We start from the raw sequence: 22,559 nt of genomic DNA, 5'->3' as shown, positions 1-22,559 counted from the left end.
AGGCCAACAACTATATTTACGTGCAAAGGAGAAATCTGGGACTATAAAAAAGGGGAAAAGAAAGTCATCACCTTTTCTTAAGAATAAGGGCTGTATTTTATTCATCTTAAGCACCCTGGTGATGTTAAAAATGTATGCAAGAATTTTTTAAAGAGAGAGACAAATATTTTACGGAAAGGTAGCTCTTAAGGAGAAATGGAATAGAAGAAAACACACTTGACAAACTAAGCCCTAAACAAAATACCTGCATTTATCACCACTATACTCATAATATTTACTATAATTTAGAGTTCTGTAACTTTTTCTTAAAACTTCCTTAAATTATATATGCTGCTCAGTCTTAACAGTTTTCATATTTTATTGTGCAGACTTTTAGAATTTGACCCCGTTACCCTTCTCTTCTTGAAATGCTTTTTTAACTTTAATTTTTTTTTTTTTGCAGTTATGACTTCTGGCTATGCCAACAGGTACTTCTCCTCCTCTTTTTCTCCTCTTATCATCTGGTGACTTCATGGCCATTGACTCATTCACTCAAGTCTTTAGGAGCTGGCTTAGTCTTCTTTTCAATTCTCAATTTTACTGTAATCCTATGAAACTTACATATTTATTCATTAAGAAGACCTAACCAACTGCTTCATAACTCTAAAACTTACCTATCTCCATCTACTTTCAGGTTTACTCTTTTTATTCATCTTAAGCACCCTGGTGTGATCTATGAAACTAGATCACAGTTTCACTTTTTTTTTGCAGATACTTTTTGAGCATTTAAATTTTTTTAGTATTTTTTGAGCATTTTAAAAGATCTAATTCACATACCATAAAACTCATCTTTTAAAAGTATATAATTCATAAATGCTATTATCATAATGAGCTCAGAGTTATGAGTTATTATTTTTAAAAGATAAGAGTTTCCTACTAAACTAATCTCTGTAAGAGATAATAGATTAATTCATGAAGTGGAAATAGGTTTAGGGAGAAATGGACATATTTCAGAAATGATTAAGCATTAGAATCCATAAGACTTGGTGACTGGAGGCAGGGAATTGTGTTCAGTAAAGAGTGATGTCCGGGTTGCTACACTTGGGCAAGTGTAAGAATATGGGAGCCATGCACTGAGAAAGACAGTACAAGAGAAGCAGACCATTCATTTTGGTTGCTTGTTTGGTGAGGAGTATGATGAATTTAATTTTACATTTTTAAAAAAGATTTTATCTATATATGTGAGAGAGAGAGAGAAAATATAAGTGTTGGGGAGGGGCAAAGGGAGAGGGAGAAGCAGGCTCCCCACTGAGCTGGGAGCCTGATGACGGGCTCAATCCCAAGACCCCGTGATCGTGACCTGAGCTGAAGGCAGATGCTTAACCAACTGAGCCACCCAGGCATCCTTTAATTTTATATGTTGAGCTTGGTATGTCTCCAGGACAGACAAGAAGATGGACAGAACAGGACTGGATAGATCTGGTGGAGGATTAAGAAAGAGATCTGGACTGGAAATATAGTTTAGGAAGTCATTAATATACTGATAGTACTTGAAGCCATGGAATTAAAAATGCACTGACAAGATAGAATGTGTAGAGTAAAAAAAGGGGGGCCTAGGATGGGACCCTGGAAAATATCAACATAAAAGGGGCATACAGAAAGCTCACAGAAAAAACAGAGAGGACCAGAGAGATGGACGGAGAATTAAAGGACTGTACAATCACAAAAGCTTTGAGAAAAAAGCATTTCAAGAAGAGAAGGGTAACGGGGTCAAATTCTAAAAGTCTGCACAATAAAATATGAAAACTGTTAAGACTGAGCAGCATATATAATTTGAGGAAGTTTTAAGAAAAAGTTACAGAACTCTAAATTATAGTAAAATAGAAAAGCAAAGCCTCAAAAAAGAGGCAAAAGTGAAAATGTCAATTATTATATGTAATATAATTTTAATATCATGTAGTTCAAGAAATTGAACGACATTAATAGGTGTTGACTATGAACTTGACTTCCTGATAGACTAGGTAAAGAGAACATACAGTGGGCTACAATGTTTTGTTTCCTGTGAAGCAGATACATCAGTTGTTTAGGAGAAATACTCATAGAATTTTAAAAGAAAGTTTCGCACAGACTATTCTAAAATGGATGAGTGGCATCGGAGAAAATATCCTCAAAAATGCTGTGACAGTTAATGCAGAGTAATTCTATATGGTTTTTTCTTTTAAGAACTTTCTATGAGTCACTTCTGTTTAACACCGTAGTGACGGTTTTAGCCAGGTCATTAGACAAGAAAAGGAAGTAAAAGGCATTCAGATTGGAAGGAAGAAGTAAAACTACCTTTATTCACAGATGACATGATCTCTTATATAGAATATCCTAAGGAATTAACAAAAAAACCTTTTAAAACTAATAAATGAAATACAGCAAGGTTGTAGGATACAAGATCAATATATATATAGAAACGAATTGTATTTCTATATACTAGCAATGAACAGCACTAAAAGTAAATTAATAAAACAATTCCATTTATAATAGCACGCAAAAATGCTTAGAATAAATTTAACAAAAGAAGTGTAAGATGTGTACACTGAAAACTATAAAACATCATTGTAAGAAAGTTAAGAAAATAAATGCAACATCTCATGCTCACAGATTGGAAGATAATATTTTTAAGATGGTAACAGTCCCTAAACTGATCTAATTAAACAAATCCCCATCAAAATCCCAGCTGCTTTTTTTCACCCCAAAACTGACAAGCTGATCATAAAATTCATTAGGAAATATAAGCAACCCCAAAGAAAGAATAGATAGCATCATAACCACTTGGGGTATTTGTTTTAAAAATGCAAATTCCTGGGCTCCACCCCAAACTTACAGAATCAAAATTCTAAGAGTGATATTTACGTATTTTTAAAAAAATTCCCCTTTCATGCACAATCATAAAATAGAGGAGAACTTACACAAGCTTGTAAGATTTCAGTAGTACTAACTAGAAGACAGCCTTAATGAGAAAGAAAAAAGCAAAAGAAAACACAGACCACTAGTAATACAACAGTAGAACAGCATAGTCGTTCAGTATGCCCGATGGGATGAGTTCGCACTGAAACGTATTTCCAGAAAACTGAAAGACTCAGCTTGATCTATGGAGTATTAAATACTGGTCACCTAAATTCTGGAAACACCTGCCAAATGCTGGAAACTTACGTTGAGCTGTTTGTTCTACTAGTGGTTAGCTGCAGAACCAATGATCTCTTGAGCTCATGATAATAAAGACAAATCTCAGTGTAACAGAAGATGTTTCCTTTCCTGTTGGCTGTGTACTATGGGAAGGGGTATGAATCATCCATTCCTCTAACTGGCAAACAAAAGAGCCCAGACAAAGTGAGCGGGTAAATGTGACAGAGTCAGGATGAGAATCCAGGTATCTTAGATTCATTCCTCATCCACAATTACTTTTATGAGACATACTGTTTCTCCTTTAAAAGTCTGTAATGTGGGCATAAATATGCTGTATGTACCAACTTACATTACATGGTCATGAAAATGTTCAACTCCAATCTATAACTCTGATCTACATGTTAGTAGCAATAAATATTTCATTAACAATTACTCTGCTTGCTATTCTAAAGATTTTAATAATTTTTATCTACACAATTTAGATGGCTTAAGTCTCTTAAAAACAGTTTTTCATGAATATTTGAACAGATGCCAACCTTTTTCCTTTAAGAAATGTCCCTATCTCAAGAACATTCTCTTTAAAAAGAAATTATAACTCTCTAGCATTTACAGACCTACCGGAGAACTAAAAGTTTATAGAGAACTAATTTCTTGAATTTTTCCTTTTGTCTTATAGCCCTAGAACAAAACCTGGAAGAATAGATAAGTCTAGTTTGATCATAAAGCTACCAGTATTGTTGGTTTTGACAATACTATATTTTTCAGTATTTGTTTTTTCTATCTTCCATTGCAGATTTACTTAAGATGCTCTCCTTTCTGTGCCAAATTCCTTCCTCAAATATGCTTGTGTATTTGTTTAAGTATATTAATAACATTTTTTGGATATGAAGCTATCCTTAAATGTCCACTCACACAAGGCTAAGAAACTTATTCACTCTCAGGCTTAGATATTTAGAAATGCTTAATTTCATTTCTATCCCCAGTTTTTAGTACAGTGCTTGAGAAAGTATTGGTTGAATAAATGATTTCTCCTTACCTCTGAACTCTGAACACTGTTTTTTTCTGAGCCAGCTTACCATTTTATATATATGTGTAATATATACATATATATAGGCAAATGTATAATGGATATATATATATAATTGGCAAATGTAAATGGATATAAAATTTAGAACATGCACACATGTACACAGACTGAGAAAAAATATTTTAAATGGTTAAAATAATCTTGGATTTTCTAGAGCTTACCAAAAGATCATTAATGATATAGGGGCACTAACCTGACTTATATACATGTATGTAAATGTAAATATATAAATATGAATATATTATTTATCAACTTTGAAAAATATTATATTCAAAAATTTAATGAACCATTTTTGAATTTACTTTTTCCTATTCATTTTCTACTTGTATATTCAGAAGACGTACTCTAATGTGACTACTAGACCACAAAAAAACATAATTCTGCATTATGCAATGAGATTCAATTACTGTAATGAAAACAGCAACTATAATGGATTTGGTACATTGTAGTCACTGTGTTAATTTTAAGTTCTAGCATTGCTATAAATTCTTAAATTCTGAAGTCAAAAATTTTTTTCCTTTATAAAACTTGGATTACTAGTAAAAGGCATAAAATGTCAATGGTGTATTATAGAATAAGATTATTTCCAATAATTTCGTATAAGCACATAAGCTGTTTTTAGTGTTTAAACAATCTATGATTGTGTTCATCAACGACCAAAACAAAATATTACTGGGAGTACTCAGACATATATCCTCTAATAAAGATTGTTCATTTTATTCTAAGAAATGAAAGCAATTTCAAGATCTTATGTTGTAATAATTAGTGACACCAAAAGTTTCCTACAAATAATTGCAGTTGATACTTCTCGTCATCTTATAGAATCTATGTTCCCTAGAGACATCCGCCTGGCCCCCTTTATAATTTCAGAAGGATTATATAGTTACTTCAGCTGAGTACAGTGCCTTGATGTCTCAGATTGCTAGGAATATACCATCTTTCCCTTTCCCCTGCAAAATAATGTACTCTTTCCCTAAAGGAAATGATAAAGAAAGTAATAAATTAAAAACTGAAAACTTAAAATCTTTGTCCACCAAGCCAGGTATGTCAGACTTTGGCTCCAGGCAAACGCCAATGGGCTCAGGTGTTCTCTACACAGTATACAGAAAGAAAAACAGTAGAGACCTGGATTTTGCTCTGCTTTTGAAAGAAAGGAAACTCTTCCAAGGAAACCTTGAAAGCTTTTCTCTGTGAACCAATGATGAAATTATTCTACGCCCAACAAATCAGAAAAATGGTCTTTATTGCTAAACCACTGTAATTATTGAAAGTTAGATAAGTAATGAAGGTAGATTTGCAATTACTAGTTTAGATTCAAATCACATTAACATACCAAACTTAGGATTCCTTTTAGGTTTAATGTCTGTTACACAGAAACTTTCATAGATCACAGATATAGTAATATACCAATCTGAGACAAAAAGTGAAATGTCATAGACTAAACCACTGAATTGTATACTGAAGGGATAAACATCTGCCCCAGTTATCTTTCTCATTAATTATGAATAAGTACAAACTGCGATTGGAGCTAGATAAAATAATGCAAAGTTTGGCTTATAATAAGGTATGCTTATCAAGCCAACTATGTACTAACACAAAATCAAATTCTGGATTGACAACTAGAAATCCAAATTCCTCCAAAATGGACATGATGTACAATTCTCAGTCTCTGAGAAGTATAATTAGAGAAACCTCATCTCCTCAGGCAGAAAGATGAAGTCTACTGCATACTTGTGCTGATGTGCTTTTCAGCACAGCACTGTAAAGAAAGATAGCTTCATACTTACTTGGTGCCTGTGTTATGAAAATGAAAACATAGTTATTTTTATACCTTGCTGCTTATGTTTTTCCCCTTTCTTTCCTGTTCAAAGTTCCTTCTCTGGCAGTTTCTCTAGCTGACTAAATTTTTTGAGGGAGCTAACCCAACGTGCTTGCCTTCTAACAAACCCTGGGGCATCTATCCTTTTCCTAGTAACAGAGTACTGCCCCTGATTCGCAATCTTCCTCAGTACTCAAAACTGGGCTAGAACCCACCAGAAAACTAAGAGGCAAGGGAGCCGGAGAATGAATAAAGCTTACTTTTTGCTAGCTATTTTGCCACTCATTTTTAGAGTTAATCTCCAGCGTGTCATACTTTTTATGAAGTAGGCCAATTTTTTTCAGGCTCTTCAGAAGCTCATTCTAAAAATTTTGACTCTACAAATGGAGAAGTTATACAGCAATTAACATTAAAGGAACTAAGGGAAATTCACATTGGATTCAGAGAGTCATAAAGAAAATCGAATAAAGCAGACCCTCAGAGCTAGTGGATACAAATTAAAGACTGTTTCATAAGTCAATCTGTTTGATAATAATTTGCCAATATATGAATTAGTTGTATTAGAAGCTAAATAGATAAAACACAAGAAAATAAACCAAATGAAAACGGCAAAATAGTTTTTAGGATTAGGAAAAAGGACTACGTTACTAATGCGAAATGTCTACATAAATAAGCAAATTTTACCTGTCATCATCTTGTGAAAATCGTCTTTGCAAATCCTCTTTATTCCACTGTTCTTTTTCTTTCCCTTGCTCAGGTATATCTTGTGCTTTTTCCTCGTCTCCTGATCGTCTGTTTTTCTCCTTATCACATGTTTTTGTGACCTCTGTCCCTTTCTCATTCTCATTAAGTTTTTCTTCCTTTACCTCTTCCTTCTCATGAACTATCTCTTCATGCTTATCCCCTTCTTGCCCTCCCTCTTCTATTCCCTTTGGGCTTTTGAAAGCAACACAAATCGAAGGCATGCAAATAAACACAAACAAGAAAGAAAAAGTCAAGGAAAAAAATGCACATGAAATTAAACAGAAATGTAATGAAAATTACTAAAACAAACAAAAATTCTATCTTTTAAATGATGAATACTTTTTTCTCCAGTGTATACCAGAAGAAGCACTGTGTAAGCAACACTCAGTCATCATTGTTTTTAGATCAGATTTTCCTGTCACAAAGTTGCATGGAAAAAAGTTGTAGTCTCCATTACAGATGTTTTCTGATGTAATGGGAGTAAAAAAAAACAACTTAGGTGCCTATAAAATCTATAGGTCAGGTGATAAGTAAAAATTTTACTAACATATATTACATTTATACATTTTCTTGAGAAGCCGAGGACTTTTTCCATGCATTTCTAAAAGTTTCAGGAGAATGGGAGAGCATCCTACTAAAAAAGTAATATTCTTATGTATTCTGAATCACTGAAGTGTATTAGGCTAGGGAAAAAAAACCCTTCAAAATATTATTTTTCATATTCTTTGGAACATTAACAAATTCAAGTCTTAACTTAGCCATCACTTTAATTTCAGGAAAGATATAATAATAACAGAATTACTTTTTAAAACAGCAAGCATGAAAAAATAACTCGTGATAGGATTTCAAGTAGTCTAGTAAGAAAATTACGTTCTATAAAACTTTTCTGTGCAAGTAGTTTGAATAGAGACCAAAATATAATAGTGATATGTTCAGAACTTCTTATTGCCTTAACAACACGTATTAACCATTTTGAAATCCAGGATTTTATGTTTATCTAAAGAAAAATCAAAGACCTCCTAAAATATGTTTAGAAGAATTTCCTGCTAAAGTCCCCTTACTCACCTGATTTTCTTGTTTCCTCTTGGCCGTTCTGATTGGACAGACATGTAGCTCGTGCTGCTGAAACGAGAAGCACTACTAGTCCTTGAAACCGCAGATATATCACTTACATCACTGTCCGAAGATTTAGTGGAAATATTATCTGCCCCTCTATGAGGATCCCATCCTGATCGATACTGTTAACACAGATTGACAAACACGCAGAGGTTGTCAGTATTACCACACAAAGCAATCATTAGCTTCTCCTATTTCAGCACTTTAATTGTCCACAGAGGATACTGCAAAACCCCACTCAGTGGCATATAAAACAAAAGTGAATGGCAATTATCCTAAAAGAAAAATTCAATTTATATGAAACCTTGTTTTTAGCAAAGGCAATTAGAGCATTTTCACCACACCCCAGTGAAGGCCATTAAAACAGTTTCACAATAGCAATGGCCCCAGGGAAGAACATTTAGGTAAAATCTGGGAAATAAACATAATATAAGGAAGTAGAATTGTTTGATTTCTGTATAGAATTTGAAAAAAAAGGTATAAGGTTGCCATTGTAACTTATAAAGACCAATTTTAGTAGCCACCAAGGTTCTCTTGTAATCCATTATGCTTCACTGAAAACCTAGAGATAATATAAAATCTAATTATTAAAACACTAACTTTTTAAAAGAAAAGCCAAGAAAAAAGAGAGTTTAATTTTGGCATGGTTGCTGGAATTTTGATGATCCTAGAAATACTAGAAAAAGTCATTATTATTTACAATAGTTCAAATTTCCTGGAATTGAAATAATCAAATAGTTATCTGGCACAGCCAGCCTGCAGGGTGTTCTGGGTGGTCAAGTATTCTGGTAAGTTGCAAGCCATTATGAATGCTTTATGTTCATGGCACTTGGGATGTAAAAAAGAACAGACTTTGGAGTCTGGAAAACCTGGAGTAAGAAAAACTCTTACTAGCTGGGTAGACTTGAGCAAATTATCTGACCTTTACAAGCCTGTTTATAAAATAACAGGGATAATAATATCTTCCTTGCAGGGTTGTTTTGAAAATTAGAAATAATACATGTCTGCTATCTAATAATATAAATAAATAATTATGATTGTATCATTACTACCTGATGGTTACTAGTGGGTTAAGAGAATATCTGCTAATAGGTCTTTCTTTGTTTATATGCACTTCAAACATCATGTTGAAACATCCTTATTTGGTCGATTTTGCAATGGAGATTTTTCTAATCACAGATACTAGCAAATTTCACAAAGCCCTAAAAGATGATTACCTTATATAAACAATTTACTGTGACTCGAAGAATCTTTACTTAATAAATCATCTGGTAAGAATAACAATTCACTGCAAATATTAGATAGATATAAACATTCTGGCTAAGATAAATTGAATGGTAATAGGGTATAGTATAAACATTAAATCAGATTAAAATGATCTGTTTTTTTTTTTCCCCAGGATCTCTCAGTGTCTAGTTATATATTTTTGAGTTAATGACTGATTCTTTTCTTCAAATATAAAATGAGGGGATTAATTTTAAGGCTCCTTAAAATTTGATAATCAAATCCTTAATCTAGAAATATACATTCAAATTAGGTGAGGTATTGGCCTTCCTTAGTACATTTTAACTTTCAACTTTGTTGGGTAAATCCAAGTATCAAAGAGAATACACTTAAGTTCTGCAAAATTCGCTGCCTTTTTTTCAGGAAATACCTATGTAAATAGAACCTTCATGTTGATTTTAAAGGTAGATTATTTATTTACAGTGAATTTATTGGAGAACATTTAGTCCATGATATTCTTTTTCAAACTAAAGTCACTTTAAAATATTAAAAACAATTTTTTGTGACATTGTGTGACATTTTAAAGTGACAATGTCTTCAGCCATTGTGTAGAATAGCATTTCGATGGTTGGATCCAACATTATCTAAGTTAGCCAGGATATAAAAAATGTACTAAAAGCAAATGAAAAACCCTGAGTTTTAACTGTAAGAGGTAGTAAGAAATAATAATGTAACCAGAGCACATGCCCTGGAGTGAGAATGAATTGTTGGTCTGAATCGTAGCTACATAAAATTCTGAGGTTTGTAATCTCAGGCCAATTGCTTCTATAAGTCCCAGTTTTTTGTCTGTTAAAACATGGACAACAACTGTACCCATCTCCTACGTTTGCTGCAAGGATTAAATAAGATAATGTATGTAACAAAGCACTTAGCACAATATCGACATATAACAAGTGTTTAATAAATGACAAATGATAATGATGATGATGATGATGATTCGATAGTAGTTGAATACTGGTTTAGTATCAATTCCACGTATATCTTTACCGAAAAAAATACTAGGTAGAAATACCCCAAAATAAATACATTATTTTAAGACTGCTCTAAGCTACAATAAAAATATAACCATTTTTACATATCTCCAAGAGATTCATTTCAGAAAATATGTTTATAAAGCAAAATTAAAATATGAAACCAAACTTTGCCACTGACTCCTACTCTGTCCTCAGGTCTCACCTTCCCCATTTGACCAGCTTCATCCATATCCCATTATTTTATGGAGAACTACTGATTCCCAGACACAGGATGAGAAGTAGCTTTATCTCAGCAGGAAATCCATGACACTTGTTGGCTGACACAGAACACGCCTCATTTTTAATATCTGTCTCTGGTACGTTATCTCAATACACAAAGCCAACTGGTACCTGTGTATTCTGTGTTTCCCTGATTGGTTCTTGTCTGATTGTTATGCCTTCATTTCTGAATCCTAAATCTTACTTGATTTTTATATTTCACTAGTTAGGATTCTGACTTTGCATGCTCTAGTCTTTGTCTTTTTGAGTTGTCATGACTTTTAACCCTGTTGCTATGATGCATAGGGACATACAGGCTGGCCTAAGGCTTAAGAATTTGTTTTTTTTTTTAAAAACCACACATAGTGTACATTGCACATATCTTTGGCTAAGACCTCTTAGATAATCGAGTTTGCTGAGCTAAAATTTTGGATATGCAAAACTTAGGGAAAGATAAGATTACACATATACAGTTTTATAGAATTCAACACACGCTAACTCTTGTTAAAGATGTGTGTGTGTGTGTGTGTGTGTGTGTGTGTGTGTGTGTGTTTAAGTGTGTTCATTTTTAATTTTCAAACCCTCTACTAGAATATAAGCTCCTAAAGGCCAGGACAGTATCTTCCTTATTTTTGTAACTCTCTTAGCACCTAAGAGTCAAAGATTTAATTTGATTTAACTTAAACTCTGAAGCTTAGTTTTTGTACCAGTAAGATAAGGATAAATCTCATTTTAAGGATTCTTGCGAGGAGTAAGAGACATGATATATTTAAAATACCCAGTAGTGTGCTTAGCACACAGCAACTGCTCATTTCCAATGCCTAAAGCAGAAAGTCATTAAATAAAAAGACACTGAGTGGAAAAGTTTATATAAAGAAAGAATACAAATTAGCTAACAGCTCTAGTTTGATGATGATTATACTGCATTCTCAAGGCTTGTATTAAATGCATTTCTCTGTCTACTTCTAGGCAACTAAGTAGGTTTACCTTTAGGGTATAGATCAGGTTTCCCTTACAAATTTACACTTGATACACAGAATGAGAAATATAGAAAGTGAGAAATAATAGAAAAAAATCTTTTTATAAATAGAACTTCAGAAGAACATATTTTGAATATACTTAGAATATAACATCTTCACATATACAATTGCAAAAACCCCAAAATTCAAAGTCATAAATGACCTAATATTAGAGTTTACTTTTAAAGCAATTCATTTTTTAAAAATTTCTTAAATGTATTTTTTTCTTTGCCTAAATTATGGTAAACAAAAGTTTCTAGTTTAACAGTGAGATAGCAGCAGCTAAATTATTATTGTACCAAGGTAGTTATGAATGCAAATCAGCTCATTTATTTAGAAAACAGTTGGTGTTGTCTTGGCACCATACAATAAAAAATGTTTTCAACAATTAGCACGTATTAATTTACAGCTGACAGATCAACAATGGATGATATGCTCACCATTCTCTTTAATGGAACAAAAACAAAGAAGATTTATTGCATAGGATTACATGATCTCAGCTGAAAATTGTGCCCTGATTGGAGATCATTAAAATCTTGGAAGACAGTAAGGAAGCCTTTCCCGACAGCATTTTGATGTTTTGTACATTACTATTAAGTAGATCATGAACTAGAAAAATTTACGGGAAATTATTATTCTTCAGGATGTTCCAGACTCTAAAGCGTTCTTAAGTGGCCTAGAAAAGTTAATGTTCTCTCTATTCATCTGACCATAGTGGAAAGTAACAGCATATCATCAAAGCTCTATTAAAAGGAAAGTTATTATTAAAATTTTAGAATAATATTCCTGAGAAAAAAGTAAATTCAGATTTCTAAAATAAGATTTCCATTTCTCCAGTATACTCATATGAAGCTCTCAGATTAGGCAATTTCCCAGCTTGATTTCTCTACCAGCATTTCAGCAACTCAGGTTGTTTGAGTTTTGTACATGAACTTCTCAGACAAGACACGGGAGTGGGATTATGAGTTGCCTTGAGCATTGCTTATCTTTGATTTATTAAATTTCACCAGAAAACTGCAATTTGTTGTCTGGGAATCTAGTCCAAGACTTGGTTATTGCAAAATACCAGGCAGGAAAAAAGTCCAAGTTTGAAGAAAAATAAGTTTTATGTCATCAAGAAATACTTGGAGGAATATTCATATCATATTCAGAGAGAAAACACAATGAATAGATCATAAGATTGGAAAAAAATAGGGCAAACATAATCTTTGGAAGGTAAAGGAGAAGCTGAAGTTCTGGACAGGGCTCTCCACACCAATGTGGGGGTCTGGAGGAGACAAGAACAGAGCAGGGGGAGTCTTGGCACTGCGGTCAATGAAATAATCATGTGAGCAAGAAGATGCTCTCATTTTTGCTAACCTATTTTACAGTATTTCAGATCATAACTCAAAGAGTCCTGTTGTCTTTTGATAGTACCAAAATTGCAGAAACTCCCTCTTTGAGGAGCTACTTCCAGATGATTTCCCCTCTGTCCTAGCCAAGGCTCTTATCAGTGCTTGATAGGAATGTTGCACTATGCGAAAATCTGTTAGGAGATCATTTTGTTTAGATACGACTCCTAAAGAGGGTATTGTGTAATAAGGTCTCTACCTGAGAGGGAGAAGAGAGTGAGGAAAAGCTACAGAAAACTGAGGGCTAATTTAAGATTTAGCCCTAAAAACAATATTCTGCAAATGAAATCCCTGCTAGGAAACTCTTCCTTAATTCCTTCAAGACAGTTAGTCACTGCCCGGAGTTTTCCTATACTACTTTATTCATGAATTTCTTACAATTTTATCATGTATCTCTTTCTCACACGTTAGCTATCTATCATCTATCTATCTATCTATCTATCTATCTATCTATCTATCTATCCATCCTGCTTAGATTATAAACTCCCTGAGAATAATGACTGTCTTACTTATTTTAGTATGTACAGATAATGGGAATTACCTAGATCCTTGCCTGGCAGGTAGTAGGAACTCAATAAACGTTTAATGAATTGAAATGAAGGGAATGGTTGTTTTATCTGGACTATATACTGGAGTATAATCTCCAGGATGAAGCATTAAGTCAGAGTATAAAATACTGTGAAGATAGATGAATAGAGTTTAGTCATGTAATCCTCTTCTTCCCTGTGATAGGTATATGCAGTGATGGGCTGATATGTTTAACAACCAGTATCCAAGAGGAAAAAGGTCTGATTTACAGCGTTTGCTAATTTCTGAGGAATAAATATTCCCACCATGGTTGATTTCAAGTTACCAAGTGGTTACCAAATGCAGACTTGGTGTATACCACCAAGCATGGGGTTTAGAAATATGTGCACTGTTTGTAGGATTCATTGAGATTCATCAGGAGACAATGAGTAAGGGACAATAAGATGCATTATCTGTAAGTTATTCATCCAGGGAAATCTTGTGAAAGATGGAATAGCAAGAACAGCTTAAGGGAAAGAACTATAATAGTAGAAAGGGTAGCCATTAGCCTATCGGCCAAGACTTACTAAAAAGCCAACTGTCTTTTGGTTTGAGGGAAACTTGTAAGATTAATAATTTTTCCTGGAGAATTTGTAGAGGAGGAATTATTGCTAGTAGTCAATCATGACTCACAAAGGCTTGGCTCTGTGGGAACTACATGCCTATTAGTAATCAGCTGCTCTCATCATCTGTTATTTAGTTCCATCAATGTCTCACAATTTTAGAAATGGAAATGCCAGTTCTGTGAAGAAATTCCAGATCTGCAGATCTCAGGTAGCTACAGAACTCATGCTTTTGCTCTTAGCAAATGCACTTACCACTTTTCTCCTCAGAATCCATAACTCTTCACCCATTCTAGTCTACCGTTTACTGAAACTGTTCTCAAAAACAAACAGAAGGGCGCCTGGGTGGCTCAGTTGGTTAAGCAACTGCCTTCGGCTCAGGTCATGATCCCAGGGTCCTGAGATCGAGTCCCACATCGGGCTCCCGGCTCAGCGGGGAGCCTGCTTCTCCCTCTGACCCCCTCCCCTCTCATGCTGTTTCTCTCCCACTCACTCTCAAATAAATAAATAAATAAATAAATAAATAAAATTTAAAAAAACAAACAAACAAAAAAAAAACCAAACAGAAAACACCAAAAATATCCTAATTTACCAGCCAGTAGTGTCTTCAGTTCTTTCTTGATGTTGCTGCTACATCTAATATTGAAGTCCTCTCTCCTGAAATGTTTCCATGAATGGTTTCTCAGATAATGTCACTCATGGTTTCTCCCCTGGCTCTCTCACTGTTCCTTCTTAATCTCCTTTGCCAGTTTCACTTTCTCTGACCTGATTTTAAATTATATTTTCCCCAAATTTTGATCAATAGTCCACTTTTCTTTACACTATGCATATCCCCCCCAGGATGACCTGATCCATTATCTGTGCATTTTCACTGCCATGTAATGACGAATAAATCCTTATCGTCTGCTCTCACTACCCTCCAAACTTCAGACTTGTATTTCCAGGTGTTAGCAGGGCATCTACCACATGTTGTTTTTCAGGTATATCACATTCAATTGTGACCAAAACCAAATTTATTCTCTTTCACCTCAAACCAGCTATTCTTATATCTCCTATATTCCCTGCATTATTTAATAGGCTCAATATTGAACTAAAACAGAGAAATTCGTGTTACCTTTGACTTCTCCTTCTTCAATATTCTCCACTCTAATTAGTCAAGAAATATCACTTACTCATTTTATTGTAACAAATATCTGGATATTTAGCTATTAGGGGTGTATGAATAGGTCCTTGGTCTTTCATGTTTGTAATTCAAGTCTACTACTCCTATTCATTGGTCACAGTTGCTGCTGAATGCCTACCAATATTCTTTCTCCACTTTTGTTCTTTAAAACTCAAAGAATCAGGATTTATATTAGTAGTCTAACAATGACAACAACAAGAACAAAACAAAACAACTTCATTTTTCATTTTCCTTGTAGCCAGGGTGATCACTTGACTTGAGTCTGGTCCCTGTGATATAAGCAGGAAAATAGAAGGTGGGGGTTGGCGAGAGCGATTACAGTGGGCTGACTCAGCTGGGATGGCCATTTGCCTTTCCCTCTTTGCTTTTCTTTCTAATTGGAGTTTAAACATGGGCCTAGGGGTGCAGTCATCATTCTGTGACAATGAGCATGAATGTCCTACTCTGAGAACAGGGAGCAGGGAGAGAAGCTCTAAGGAAGCTTGGCTCCTTAAACAGCAGGATCAGCCTTGGGCAGCTGTTTGGATTTCTTGTTTGTGAAAAAAAAATTTTTATTCAGGTAATTTTGTCAGGCTTTTTTTTTTTTTAATCATGAACATGTGAATACACACCTGAATGATATACCACTCATTCTGTTCTGGGTCAAAAAAATTATTTTCTGACCTCATGGTATAAAGGCACATTCTTTAACTAACAATATTGATAAAATCTATAATGTGGTCTAATTTTGATGGTAAGAGGCAATGTATCATATTGACCCTGGGCTACAGAGTGGAAAGACATGGATGTGTAACTGCTCTCCCACTCACTGGGAGCTGTGTTATCTTGGGCAAGTCTCTTAACTTCTCTGAGCCTGAGGTGAGCTTTAAATGAGATCACAGGTCTTGACACATAGTAAATATTTATATCATGATAATAATTAGGCATAGTCTGTGATGAAATTAAAGAAGCTCTAGGCTGTGATACTCAGTTTCTTCATCATTCCAGCTATCACCTCAAACATTTTCTCTTGGCTAAAAAAAAACTTGAAAAGAGCTATGAAAACTTTGTAAGTTCCTACTTCCGTATCATTAAAAAAAATAAGGCATTCTCCTTTGACACCAGATTGGTTTATTTACTTAGAGTAGGACAACACCAAACCTGACTTGGAAATTCATGTTTTTTATTCTTGAAACTATTAACCTGGGTTACTTTTTGTAACTATGCTTCTACTAGGCATCAAGGAAAGTTAAACCAGGGAACGTAACAATTCATGACTGTAACACTAATAATTATTAAAATGTGGATACATTTTATGCTTATAAACTTCCAAATATTTTATATATTGCTTTCTTTTCCCAATGCCTAAGACAGCTATTATTTTCTAAGTTTACATATGTGTTAACACTTAGCCATCTCTTGATTCAGATGTATTCACATAAGGTAAATGATTTTTTTTCTTTTTCAACAGCCTTAGTGAGTCTTACATTCGTTTTTATGCCTTTCTTATTCAGTAATATCTCAAACAAATTTCTGAAATTTCTGCCTCAATGAAGAAGTGTTCTCGAAGTCTGTTCTTCCCAGACCGTTAAGTATATTAATGATAATATCTCATTGTGATATACACAACATTTCATTTATAGCCAAGCTGACAGAGGGGAGAACAGAATGCCTGCTGCCGGTGCAAACCCACAAACCCAGACTTCTCCAAAAGACAGAAGAGTCAATATTAAAGCACTGGTACCATTATTGTGACCAAATGTTTTCCAAACCCTCAGATAAGAAACCTGTAAGATCTACCTAGAACTGAATATCACAAAGAAGCTCTCCTTGGCCATAAGAATCCCTTATACTTGGTCCTTTGTGAATATCTTTAAATATTCCATGGTTTATTATATGATTTTTGTATTTTTGAGAGAATATTTATAGCTTGCATTGGGATACGGGGTAGGGACATTACAGATATTGAGTGGCAAGCTAGCATTCCAAAAGCTGCAACAGAAAGAAAACATGGGAAGACAGCATCAGGACAAAGGTCCTCGGAATGTGAAGCAGGCAGACACACAACAAAATTTAATGGACTGGGGATATGGAGAGGGCTCCTTTTCAAATTAGTACCTTAGAAAGCAACAGAGTAACTCAAGGTACTTGTATTTAAGAGAATCAGGGTTAAATAACAGCCCAAATAACCACAAAGTGTTGAAAAACTTGGAAGGGTCTGAGAATTGCCACGATCCATTAAATTCAGGAAGAGGGCAGATGTAATTATTCTGTTGAAAATCTGGAAGAAGCCCACTACTCTCATTCCTCATGTAAGAAGACAGAGCAGCATCAGTTGGGTTTGCATTAAGACCATTTGGGTTGGAGGCAACAGTTAAAACATGGCAAGGAATGGGTTGGAGGCAACAGTTAAAACATGGCAAGGAATAACAATTACATCTTGTTTAGACTATAGCAGTAGCCTCTGAATAGGACTTCTTGTCTTTAATCTCCCTTTCAAATGCATCTTAAGTTTACCACTAGAATTAATATTTGTTCATATCAGTGACTTCTTCAAATATCTTCAAAGCCAATGGTTATAATGAAAACATTCTGGATTTTTAACTAAGTGATTCAAAGCCCTCTGCAATCTGGTCCCAGCCAACTTTTCCATTCTTATATCCTAATATGTAACCTAATTTGTTGGGTATTTCCATTCTAAAGAACTACTAGCTGTTCCTTAAACATACGGCCTTTGCTTATATGTTTCTGCAATTTTGCTTAAGCTCTTCCTCTACTTGACATGTCCTTTACCTAAGTATTATTCTACGATATGTTCCAGATTTCTCCAAGCCAAATGAATATTTCTCTTCTTATGCTTCCTTTGCATGGTTAAGTTTTATTATATCAGTTAACATAGCCTATTTTGTAAGAGTAACACTGATGTACCTGTGTTTCCCTAATTCAATTAGGAGCTCTTAGACTGGAAGGTTTTTGCCTGCCTGCCTCCCTTCTCCCATTCCTCCTTCCTTCCTTTGCTTTCAAACTCTTTTTTTTCATTACTCCCTCCCTTCCTCCCTTCCTCCCTCCATTTGCTCAGTCCTTCATTTTATTGCTATTCATTTGATTGTTTCTCTGGAAATTTTTTTTTCTTTTAATGTTGCAGAACCGGAAACCAGAATTACAGCTGATTAGCTTTAGAGACATACAAGGCATGCAGTTTTGAGTTGCAGGAAAGAGAAAGCTACTAAATGTCCCCTGAGATTATGTTCAGATACACAGAAGAGGACTCATCTATAACCACCCTTTGTTTAAGAAAAAAAAGCCCAGGAAAGTTATTTGGTGCTGAAACATACTTTTAGTTATTCGCTCATCACTGAGTCATTAAAAAGAAATCACAGTATTTTAAAGCTGAAAGTGACCTCAGAGAGGATATAATCTAGATTCTTAATTTTATAGATGAGAAAATTAAGAAACAGAGAAGTGAATTGACTAAGCTTATATGATTTGTTAGTATTGAAGTCTTTCAATTTCATTAAAAAATGTGTTAACTATAATTTCATGTTTAATGGGATACTTGGCAAGCATATGTAGAACATAAGTCATTTCTTTTTAAAACACTCACATTTTTAAGTATATACTTCAGAATAAAGATTTTCTTCCTTTTCTGAATTTTAAAACTCTACCTAAAATGACATGCATAATCAGAAAACAAAAACTTACAACTATAACTGGACAGATCTTAAATAAAACTTGAAAATAATAAAAAAAACCAGTATCTTGCAAACTAACTTGAATAAAAAGATAAAGATGTTTTATGTCCTATTGAAATAACCCCTTTACATTCCATTTAAAATTCAGGTCATCTTTTTTTGGGGGGGAGGTGGGGTAGGCAGAAAATGGTAATGGGCTTAAGAAGTAACATGTTCTTACATGACTGGATCTTGAAGACTATTAGCTTTGCTGTGAGTATGCCTGGTCATGAAAATGACCTGAAAAGGGCCAATCATAAAATCATAGCCATTTTCTTTGTTAGTCAGGAAGTTGTATTGAACTAGTATATTTTGATTCATCTATGAGAATGAAGTTCAACTGTAAGGTTTTTCTTTTATTACCCCTGCATCACATATATAATAATAAATATAACTACCATTACTGGGCACTCCCATGTGCCAAGCCAAGTTCTGTACCCTTTACACACAACGTTTCTACCCCTCGAAGTTATCACCAGCCAAAAGTTCCTTCTCTTATAGGTTAGCTATATTATTTCCAGACTAGAGTATTATTTTGCAGTCTTCAAAACTGATGAAATAGAAATAATCAAGATTCCATGTTAAGGAAAACAGTAGTGAATTTATTTTGCTTATAAACAATATCTGTAATTCTTCCAATTGAGGAAAAATTACAACTAATTTTTGTGCTCATGAACAAGCTGTTACGTAATAAAATTGTAGACATGTTCAAATTATAATTAGCCAACTTAGATTGAAATGATAGGTGTAGACAGCGCCACGCTGTCCTACGTGACTGACGGCCTAACTGACTAAAGGTTTGGAATTAAGTGTCAATTCAAACCTAGCTGTCAATTATTTCATGTGAAGTAATAGGCTAAAATATTATACATATAAATTTATTCTCTAAATCATAATTAATATGACATAAATTAATTTAAAAATACATAGATTCAATCCTTTGTGAGAATATATCTAATAGAGAGCCTGACCCTGATCAGAGATTGTTGAATCACTTAGATGAAGAAAATGAAATATAGAAAATCTTACTTCAAACCTAATTTTAAATATTAGGCCATGAGATTAAATGATTCACTTAATTAATGATGAGGTTGCCTAAAACCCAAATGTTAATATATAGTGGTTTTGTTTTTTTTTTCAATGCAGCCTCCAAAGTACCATGTATTTGTGTAACACTTCATAGATTACCAGGTTTCCTCGATTTTTACACAGAAAAAAGCTGGGTTGTGAAGAACTCCTGGTCAGTTACCCAAAGTCTTATCACATAAGTGGTAGAATAAAAATTAGAGCCCAAATCTTCTAGTTTTTTGTCTCAGTATTCTTTCTACTATGATTAACTCTAGACACAAATCAATAATTACATACCCATTAGAAAATTTGCTTCTGACTCTCATGCAATAACCTACCCATACCTTCTCCCGGGGTTCTTATCCTGTCCTTACCTTGGTACAAAATATTTGACATTCATCTCCTCTAAAGCCTTTTCCAAACATATACCACCCCTGACACTCTAGCTTCCTCTCAGCACTGATGTCCATATTCTAGAAAAATATCCCTTTGAGTGCCTATTATAGCCAAAGCAAAGGGCTTGCCACTAGAGAGACTACCAAGATGAAAAAAACATAGTCCCCATTCTCAAGAAGATAAAAAATAAGCAAATTATCATATAAGGCAGAATATATGCATTTTAGGAGGTGATAAATGCCATGATTGGTTCAGAAGGTATATATGTTTTCACCTCTCTGTTTCGAATATTCTTATACTTGTAATTTTTTTTCTGAAAATACTTAATGCTTCTAGATTACATGGGCTTTGAGTTGGAAATAATATTTCTGCCCTACTTATCACATTTTCTTCCTTCTTTATTTCTCATATCCTCCTTGATTCTATAAAGCAAGATTTCTCTCCTCTTGGTGGTCCATATCATTCATCCCTTATATTCCCTATAAGGTGTGCTAGTAGTTAGCAATCCAGCAACTCTGGAGGCTTGATGAAAGCAAAGGTGAATGCATGAATTTTTTTGGCGGGGGGGAGGTAAAAGAGAAATGTTTTCCCTGTGTATTCTTACGCAATATACTAAAAGAATTGTGATCTTGGCAATAGCAGCTATTGTTCGTAGATTGACCTTTTTAGCAGCAGGTAGCTGAATACATGTTACTTAAAATTCTTTTGTCAGTTTTTAGCAACATTATATTTAAGAAAAAGGGAGAAATGATAATTTCTTCTGAAATCTTATAGTGTTCTATAACATATAAATTGCTGTCTTAGTAATCTCAAATGACTTCATAATTAAAAAATATCATCTTCATATTTCTTGGCCTGACATGTGGTTAGATAGTAATAGGTAGCAATTCACAAATATATGTGAAGAAAAAAGAGCCATGGCTTGAATGTCATAATAAAATTATGACCAAGAAAACCATATTTAAATTTAAATGTGGTTTTATCACTAAGAAAAATCATTTTAAAAATGAACTTGTTGATACAAAAACAAAATATTTCATCTCCTAGGATGTGACAATGTAGTTGGTGAAATAAAAAAAGTAACAAAATTTTTAAAAAATCATAAAGTTTGAAACAAAATAGCTATATTTAGCTACTTGCCTTAAAATCTCTATTCATATTATAATCAAATATGCTTTTATAAGGCAGCAAAGTTATTTTAAAAGACCACTAATTATTTTGCAGGCATAGGTTATGGTTCAGCTGTGTATCCCCCAAATTCGTATATTGTAATCCTAACTCCTAGTACCTCAGAATATGACTATATTTGTAAATAGTGCCTTTACAGAAATAATTAAGGTAAAATGAGCTCATATGGGCAGGCCCTAATCCAATACACAGAGCGATGACCATGTGAACACACAGCAAGAACGTAGCCATCTGCAGCCAAGGAGAGAGGTCTCAGAATAAACCAAACCTGTCAACTCTTTGATCTTGGACCTCAAGCCTCCAGAACTATGAGAAACTTAGTTTCTTTTTTTTAAGTTACCTAGTCTGTGGCATTTTGTTATGGCAGTCCTAGCAAACTAATACAAGATGTTAAGGGAAAAAGGAAGCTAAAGTTAGAAAGTTTTGAATTCAAAGATTAACCACACATAAAAATACCACATTTCTAAAATTGCATTAAAATTATTTACCATTAAGTTTTTAACTGTGGATCTTTTACATAAAGTAGGTATATTTGTATCTATGGGATAAGCAAGAAATGAATAGTTGTTACCTCTATCAGCTAAAATATGGAGAACAGAAATTCTCCTTGGCTCAGAGCTCTAGGGTGTGTGCAGGTGCGTGTACAAATAGATAAATTGATGTGCAAAATAATTTTATCTGTCTCTCTCGTTAAACCAAAATCAAAGTACATCCAGCTTACTAAGGAGTAGAAGTGGTAAGAAAAATAATTTTGGGTAAATAAAGATTTGACTAAACTGGTAAAAAATAATACAACCTTAATCAATTTTTAGACTTTTATAATTATCATTAATTTTTATATTTTTCCTCCATTTCCACCCAGTTATTTTTAGGATTACCTTAGAGATATGCTTATCTCTACCTAGTAGATTGTTAATGGCAACAAATACAGACTTGAACCCCCAAGGATTTTGGTAAGAGCAAGTTATCTGCTGGAAATGAATCTTCTTTTTGTTCTTCTTCCCCATCATCACCATCATCATCACCATCATCATATCGC

At 33.9% G+C, this 22,559-nt stretch overlaps 1 protein-coding gene across 49 annotated transcripts in view; it reads right to left on the bottom strand.

The window, feature by feature from the left end:
• Positions 1 to 22,559, bottom strand: part of RIMS2 (regulating synaptic membrane exocytosis 2) — a 587,808-nt gene that overhangs the window by 123,480 nt on the left and 441,769 nt on the right. For 28 of the 49 annotated variants that reach the window (XM_032415998.1, XM_032415989.1, XM_032416001.1 and 25 more), the window contains one exon: positions 7,869 to 8,041. The exons of 18 other annotated variants lie outside the window; for them this stretch is intronic. In XM_032415998.1, the coding sequence (XP_032271889.1) occupies positions 7,869 to 8,041 (173 nt within the window). Of the gene's footprint in view, positions 1 to 6,743; positions 7,849 to 7,868; positions 8,042 to 22,559 lie in introns of those variants that run through there. 3 more of the 49 variants (XM_032416033.1, XM_032416034.1, XM_032416032.1) reach the window with 3 other exon arrangements.

This window comes from Phoca vitulina, unplaced genomic scaffold, assembly GCF_004348235.1.
Source record: "Phoca vitulina isolate PV1807 unplaced genomic scaffold, GSC_HSeal_1.0 scaffold18, whole genome shotgun sequence".
Taxonomy (NCBI): domain Eukaryota; kingdom Metazoa; phylum Chordata; class Mammalia; order Carnivora; family Phocidae; genus Phoca; species Phoca vitulina.
Note: the sequence above shows the minus strand (reverse complement) of the source record. Positions and strands in the feature narration are given on the sequence as shown.